The sequence below is a fragment of the Tachypleus tridentatus genome, chromosome 1 (genome assembly GCF_004210375.1).
Source record: "Tachypleus tridentatus isolate NWPU-2018 chromosome 1, ASM421037v1, whole genome shotgun sequence".
Taxonomy (NCBI): Eukaryota; Metazoa; Arthropoda; class Merostomata; order Xiphosura; family Limulidae; genus Tachypleus; species Tachypleus tridentatus.
This window is the reverse complement of record NC_134825.1, coordinates 97,528,621-97,537,121: the sequence shown is the minus strand read 5'-3', so window position 1 is coordinate 97,537,121 and position 8,501 is coordinate 97,528,621. Positions and strand designations below refer to the sequence as shown.

General features: G+C 27.9%; 1 protein-coding gene across 3 annotated transcripts; it reads left to right on the top strand.

Moving 5' to 3' along the window:
* The first annotated feature begins 646 nt into the window (after positions 1-646).
* On the top strand, positions 647-8,160 carry LOC143256577 (tubulin polyglutamylase complex subunit 2). 3 transcript variants are annotated; one of them, XM_076513961.1, is made up of 7 exons: positions 647-896; positions 2,037-2,116; positions 2,743-2,830; positions 3,329-3,469; positions 4,802-4,921; positions 5,566-5,741; positions 6,646-8,160. In XM_076513961.1, the coding sequence occupies exons 1-7, from the start codon at positions 848-850 to the stop codon at positions 6,772-6,774; spliced, it is 783 nt and encodes a 260-aa protein (XP_076370076.1). In that variant the 5' UTR covers positions 647-847; the 3' UTR covers positions 6,775-8,160. The 3 variants fall into 3 exon arrangements, with proteins under 3 accessions (XP_076370076.1, XP_076370094.1, XP_076370085.1); XM_076513979.1 differs by having other exon boundaries at positions 659-896; positions 5,566-5,752; XM_076513970.1 differs by lacking the exon at positions 6,646-8,160 and adding an exon at positions 5,876-6,596 and having other exon boundaries at positions 659-896; positions 5,566-5,752.
* The last annotated feature ends 341 nt before the right edge of the window (positions 8,161-8,501 follow it).

Below are 8,501 nucleotides of genomic sequence, written 5' to 3'. Positions count from 1 at the left end.
TTAATAAATGTATTGACGATAAGGGCTGGCTTTAAGTTTCTAAAATTATTTTAATTAGTTTAAAGACTGAACAGCCTAGATGGAGTAATATGTATCATGTTATCTTGAAATATTATGTTATAACTCTGTTCTTAAAAACAGCATAAAGAACATAGGTCCTAGTCAAATTTATTAAATCTTAACATCATCTGGTCTTTAGTTCACATCTCAGTTGAAACAAAAAATTATAGCTCACAACAGTTGCAAATGGTATATAAATTAAACCAATTCCATAAAGGAAAATACAAGAATATAATTTAAATCGAACAAAAAGTTAAGAAAACCGGCACAATAAGTTTATTATTTTAGTAAGTTTTGTTTGTTTGATTTTGTCCATTGTAATTTTTATATTAGTGTGAAAAAGCTTTTGTAATTTTAATTGTTTATCAACATCTGTTACAAAAAGAAAAAAAAAAATACAGTCTCAAAATTAAGATCCCACGGTTTTGGTTATTAGAAACGGTTGAACTTTAATTTTAAAATGTTTATTTATTAAATTAAAGTAATTTTGTTCCGTTTCCTTAATGTTTGTGGCAAATGTAAAATTTGTTGGTGCAAAGGAAGAAATCTAATTTCAAAAGGAATCTTAACATAAACATAAAGGCGCCTATCAACGGTTGCATACTTAAATAACGTGTTAGAGAATTTGAAGACGGCTTTGGCGTGATCTTTAAAAGTAACTAAGATATGCAACTTAAAGATATACAGACTCTTTTTTTTTTTTTTTAAATCAACATTACTTGGAATGATGTTTCTTATGTAGTTTCTTCTTGAATGTTTTTTTTGTAATCATGTGAATTTGTCGCTGATGAATTCAGAAATTGATTTGTTAACTTTGGGATTTGTCAAATATTTAGGTAAATGTGCTTAAGCCTAATATAAATTACTCGAAACTTGCCAAGTTTGATCACAGCTTAAGAGTATTACTGCTATTTGATTTTTATGGTTATACATTAATATTGGTAGTACTTTATATTAATTGTCTTATGTTAATTTATACTAATTTTAAAAATTTGACAATTGTGATTGGACAAAATCATCTCTAGATTAAACCTTAATATTAAGTAAACGTCATTTGTATAGGTTGCATAATTATATAATAGCTTGTGTCTAAACTTAAACTAATAATTGAACTACTTTATTTCATTCAATATATTTATTCTTCTGTATAGATGTGTTGTGGAAGTATTAAGTGAAATTAATCACTTGTACCACATGTTTCTGTACTTAATGCTTAACATGTTAAGTTTACTTCCTTCTTACACTGATTAAGTGACATCATCTTTAAGATCGTTGTGAAATAAGTTGTGCCATTTTAAGCTGACATGGTGCTCAGTTTCTTCTAGATGTCAGATTAATATTCATACGTAACTATCATAGGTGAGGAGTGACTTTTGTTTGGACAGACTGTTTTGTAAACATGTGGGAGGTTGAATATTTGAAAAGAAGCAGTATGTGTTTCTTAAGGAATAAACTCTTTTTATTTATTTTTTTTATCTTTGCCTTTTTCTCAACATATACTGTATAATATTTTTGAATTGATAAGAATAATGCCTTGTAAGGGATGGTTTGTTTGGGGAACTTAAATCTGATTACCCTGATAACCATGCAAAAAATACAACATTTGTGGAGGATATTTTATGCTAAATAAGTTCTAAGTGGAAGATGTAAGAGTATAAAAGAATAAGATTATCAGAAATTAGTCATTTTTCTGTTATATAAATCAAAATATAAAATTCAAGTTAAATGTAATATGTCATATCCATATAGACTTAAAATGCTGTATGTTCAGCAAAGTTTAGAAAGTAATCAAAGTAAAAGCATACATGTAAAATCACAAGATAGTCCATTCTCCAAATTTAGGATTCTTTTAAAATCTACTTGATAGCAGTCAAGTTATTATTTAAACACTTAATAGCTTTATAAAAGAAATAAGAAAGGATTCTGACATACTTCATTTGTGTGAATTTTACTAAATATATTTATTTCTTTTTCAGAAAAATTACCTTGTATCTGTAATGTAACAGTAGTGGAAAAAGAGCCAGTTGATAAAGTAACAATAACTTCATGGGAACAGGTAGATGTTATGAGTTTTATTTCACTAGGTGCCACAGATAATGTAATAGGGAAGCTAAAAGAGAAAAATTATTCATCCAAGTTTTTATACATATAACATTTCATGTTTAGTAACAGTTGAGAAGTAAAGTAGAAGATGACACCAAATATAAACTGGAGATTTATCAAAACTAATTTTATTGTTGTTTCTATGCAGCTTCAAAATTATTATAAAAAAATATTTTTCATGTATTCCTTCATATGATTTAAATAACCTGGAATTCTATTTATAATTAAATTTCTAAACACAAATTATTGAACTTTCTAAAGAAGAATTATACAAATTTATATAGAAGATTTTGGTACATAAATAAAAAAATTATTAAAATAATAACCAATTTTTATATGATGTACCACTTATAAAAGTATAGGTAACATGATAATTTTTTTTTACCATTTTGCAACTCCCAGTTCATATTTGTAAAACTTATATATTAAGATTTAAAGCTCACAGTCAAACTTTGAAACAAAATAGTATTTTCAATATTATGTGTGTGAAAGCATAATATACTGTAATTTCAGTTTATCAAGAAAAAAAAAGATTTTCACATTCTTTTTCATACGTTCTTTTATTGTTTTGTTATTTAGAGGAATGCCTGTATTCTCCCCAATGATCTTAAGAATTTTTATTTGGCTATTGATGGTATGCAAATCAGGTGGAGTATGAAACTCAAAGGTATATATAATGAAAAAATGCACTTGGTTTATTACCTGTTATTTTTGGTCATTTCTGATTTTATAAGTAAACAATATCCTTTGAGCTTTAAGAGAAAAGTGTTAATAATCTAAATTGTATTAATGGTCTAAAAATAATTTTAACTATTCTTTAAATTCTTAGTGTTTAAAATGTAATATATGTAGACTGACTTGTATGTAATTCTTGTATCTGTACGTGTTTTTATTAAACTCGGTAATAATGTATGTGTTTCTTGGTTATTTAAATCATTTACTGATAGTCATAATTAACTAAATATATTATTAATGCAGATGAGCAGTTAAATGATTATTAATGCTTATAGATAACCTTATTGTTTTTTTGAGTGCAAGTGAATATGGCCTTTTTTTCTTAATTGTTTAACATTTTTCAGAAAGTAGCAAAGATAGAAAAACTCTACATTAAGATATATTTTTGGGTAAACACACAATTCATTTCTTAAAATTTGATTTATAACAGAAGAAGCTGTGCCAGTTGGGATGATAGAAATTAATTCCATAGGAAGATTAAGGCGTGTGACACCCAAAATGGCCAGCATGCATTCTGACCTTCCAACACTGACTGATATTGAAAATGATTCAGAATCAAGTACGTTATCTGGTAAGTTATGACGCAGTGATTACCTTATGGAATTGACAGATGCAAGCAAAACTGATTTATCTAATTTGGTTGAAATAAGTTTTCCAATGTATGTATGGTGAAAAGTTATTTTTCAGGATTATAAGCATGCAGACGTACCTGTTTTCTAAGTTAGCATAACTGTGAAATTTTAAATACTTCAAAAAACCTGGGTACAAGATATTTTAGAATTAGTATGATGATAGTGAAGAGTTATCACTGGTGTAAAATGTTTTAGTATAATTTATTTTTTAAAGAAAGCTTACTACTAATGTTGTTGAAGTCAGTATTGATTTAAAAATACAAAAAAGAGACATTGAGAGTAACTATTTGTAATGACCAGTGCACTAAATCCAACATTTATTAATTGTATTTATTGGCATGGTTATATAATTATCTTCATATTTTGATAGCTGATAACTACAGGTAAAAGCATTGCATTGTAAACAGAGTAAGTGTTCTAATATTTTTGTCAGATTTTATGTATTTGCTTTCAAAACTGTAATATCATGCAATTTTAAAATATATGTCACCATTAATACCGAATCAATGCACCTTGAGAAAGAGGGAGAGTGTATTTTTTCCATCTAGATTCCATTTGGCATTAATCACAACCTGTATTGTGTCAGTAATCTAGGGGAATGAGATACTGCTACTTTGGCAAAGCAGTTTCAAACATTGAAACATTTTAAAGGATCTCATTTATGCTTACCAGGTATGCTTCACAACATGTAAAACTGGTTCATATGCAAACAAATCATTTACGTGTATGGTATGCATACCATTGTTATAAAAATGCTTTGGAATATATCTAATTCAAGATGATATCAAATCAAAGTAATAAATTTGGTATTTCTGATTTTTATCTGAAATGTTATCAGTTTATCTTTCTTATCATGAAAAATGTACAGTGAATTAGTGGCCCACCATGGCCAGATGGGTTAAGGCATTAGACTCATAATCTGAGGGCCGCGGGTTAGAATTTCAGTCGCACCAAACATGCTCGCCCTTCCAGCCGTGGGGGCATTATAATGTGAGGGTCAATCCCACTATTTGTTGATAAAAGAGTAGCCCAAGAGTTAGCGGTGGGTGGTGATGACTAGCTGTCTTCCCTCTAGTCTTACACTGCAAAATTAGGAACGGCTAGCGCAGTAGCCCTTGAGTAGCTTTGTGCGAAATTCAAACAAACAAACAAACAAAACAGTGAATTAGGGGAGTAATATTTTTTCTTCTCATACAGTGTTTTGATATTTTCATTTTTGCTGCATTGTGGGTATTTTCAAAATTGTTGAGAACTTTTATTTTCTGTTATAGAAAGAAACTTACTTGGAGGACAGGCAACAAAACCCAAATATAGAAACAAGTGTAAAGTATTCCTTCTAGACTCTTGTCAAGGAAATGGTAAAGTTTGTTTGGTTTACCCAATAAAGGAAGGTTTGTAATATATTTATATATATTTACTTGCACTTCATTAAATATATGTGTGTGTGTATTGGGACAATGTCAGTTAAATAAATTTTATTCCTTTCATGCATTGTTTTATTTTGTTATTTACCAATGTTATTCTCCTGATTTACTTAAATCAACATAATAAACAAAAATATTTATGTAGCTCAAAACTATATCCAGTATTTTGTTACTTTCTTGCCTTTTCAGTTGTTCGAATACACTTTTTATTTTTTCATTAAGAATTTCTAAGACATTATCATATATCAATTTGCTTCTTACTTAGTTGTGTTAAAGTTTTTTTTTAAGGAAAGTAGTTAAATTTTGTTTCTCAACCACCAATAAAATAAATAAATATTCTAAACTTAATGCTACAGAATATAGCCTTACTTGTAACACAGTTGAAAACATTAAAAGAAATATTACTTTCAGGAATAAAGATGTATTGTTAAACATTCTCTTAAAATATTTATTGTAAAGTATTCAAAAATTTAGACTGCATTGTTGTGTTGAAACATTTTTTTGAATCATCATAATCTTAAATTATAAATGATAATTATTTCTTTCTTATAAACAAAACTTTGTGCACATTTTCCCTTCAGTTTTACTTGCTATACTCTTGGTTCTTTCAGATGCAGTTGAACCCATCTCTACAACTGTTCCAACTGTATGGTTTTTGGATAGAGCTCTAGAATGGCATTATCTAGCTTCAACAATGACAGCTTACCTACGACTATCTCTTGTTCATTTAGGACTACCTCACTGGCAGTATGCTCTCACACCATGGGGTTTACCATCCAAGACAAAGGTATATCTTAGGTTTGTAAAATATTATATTGTGAACACATGATAGAAACTACATGTATGTTATCTAGTTAAGTAAACTATGCAGTTTTACATCCATAAATTTCTTCTCATAAAACCCTATCTATTATTTGACAGTGGCCAGTGTACTCCCCTGTGGAAAGAAAAATCTGCCAGTTAATGTCAACTATGGAAAAAGTTGATACATACTTTCAGCTTCAATACTAGTCTTATTTAGATTATTCTAATATAAATCTGATAAATAGATGGTAATGCCAGCAGATATTCAGAAAATAACATTTAATACACACACAAAACAATATTCACAGTACACAAATAAAACTCTCACCAATGTCAATTGATGATGTAATAAACCCATGTGAACATAACATAAAACTTAATTACAAAACAAACTGTTCAGAGTATAAACCTCAGCCTTGGCAATGAGAAGACCTAATTAAATGCCCGAATGTATACAACCTATCCTAGTTGTGCTGCTGCAACATACTTTGGTGTACTCTATTTATACATGTCATGCACAAAAACTCTGATTTGCATAAATTTTCACATTATAATACAGGGTTTTAGTTTACATAGTGAGAAAATAATACACCAAAGAGCAATTAGATATATGTTTAATATGACTATTTTTAAAGTAAAAAAAACGTTTTTAAAACAATGTACACAAATATGTGAGTATATACTCATGAATGTCAAGATTGTGGTAGCTGATGATGTGATATGCATGATAATAGAACTGATAACGAACAATGTTCTCTGTATGAAATTATCTTGTATATTCACAACATGAAATTAAAGCTGAAATAACAAAGAGAACTACAATAGGGATTTTTGTTATTGTACATATGTATTTGTTCATTAACTATGATTCTCTTTGTGTCACTTAGCAACTGATGTCTATATTTGTGCCAGAACGCCTGACAGTTGATATTTTGGGAAGGTTTGAAGATCATTCATCTTCTCCTATCAATGGAAAGTATAGACCATCAGATGGAGCAAGATATAAAAAAGTTTAGAATTGATAGTTATCATTTTGTTCAATACATTTTTATTTCTAGGCTTTTCAGTAAAACATTTTCTATCCTACTCAAGCACAATCTAGTGAAGAATATAGAAAAAAGAATAATTTACGAGAAATATGACAAGATCGATTAAATTTTCACTTCCTAATATACAAGTGTTTTTTAAATGAATTAATATTACGTAACTTGGTCAATGATAATGATGAAGAAGGTTGATACAGAACATTTCAACTATTAAATGCAATAATACTGTACATTCTTCAAAATATAGTTTTTATAAACAGAATTTGTAGGATTGATGTTACTCAGCTTGGCTTTCAAGGTGTTAAAATTCAGAATACTCTTTTAGTAAATGTTTACAGAACTTATGATTAACTTGAAAGTTCCTATAATTCATACAACACAAATTATGCAGATATAAATGTTAGTGAGCAATTCTCAGTTTTTGAATGAATATTTTAAGATAAGTTTGCCATCATACAGTATTATATGAGTCATACTAAACAATGTAATTTTGTTAAGCATCAAGCAAATACTAAAAATATAAGAAAATCAAGAATAAGTAAAATTGTTTGGTCAATAATTAAAAAATAACTAATATAGGAAATAACTCAAAAACAACTAGGGTAAACGATTTTGTGAATCAATGAAAAATCATAAAATATTAAAATCTTAGAAATAATTTAAAAAATTAAGAACAAATAAAATAATCTGAGAAATTAATTAAATCAATAATTTGGGAAATATTTGGGAAATAAAGTGAGTAAAAGAAATGGAGTGATTTAAGGAATAAAATAGCAAACATCTTTTCAACTAGTAGTAATATTATTCTAAAAATATTAATTTTCTGATCAGTGACATTCGAGTACATAAATACTGTTATTTACTTTCAATTAACAGAGAAGACTGGAAGAAAATATTAATTCCTTATAGATATGTATATATTAATTTTAATCTTCAGTTGGCATAAAGTATTTAATACTGAAACAAGTTACAAAGCTGTACTTCACCCTCATTAAGCTTCTTAATATTTTACTTATAACATCACGTAAACTTCAAGTAAAATAAGAAGTGTGATTATTCAATAAAACAATAGGTAACATGATCTAGTTACCAAAATACATAAGTAATTTGAATTATAAAATTATGAACCTCATTTTCTTATTCAATTTAATGTTGTTCTTTATGTACCTGATATTTTTATTTAGCAATTGTAGAATAATCTTTTATTTTATGTCTAAATTTGGTGACTATATTGTTACTTTTTCATGCATAACTTCAGTTCATAAATTCTTTGTGAGGCTTATGTTGGGGTATGTAATTTTTTTGTTATCTGTCGAAGTAAGCTTGTTTGAAAAATCAATAAACTGTGGTTACTTATTTGGTTGAACTCAGTTTTTTAATGAATATCAATTTCTTTATAAAATATTTTTGAGGAATGAAATGGATTAAGCTAAATATAATAAGATTTAGGGTTAGGAATAAAACTCATTTAATGAAGTTTTAAATTTTTTCGTACTTGAGAAGGTTTAACAATCTTCTAGAGGTTGTGTTTTACCTGTCTGTTTCCAGTCACTTCCTTATCAATTAATTGATATACATCATAATATCAAAATAAATTTTGCCGTCCCTAATTTAGCAGTGTAAGACTACAGGGAGAGCAGCTAGTCATCACCACCCACTTCCAACTCTTGGGCTACTCTTTTATCAACAAATAGTGG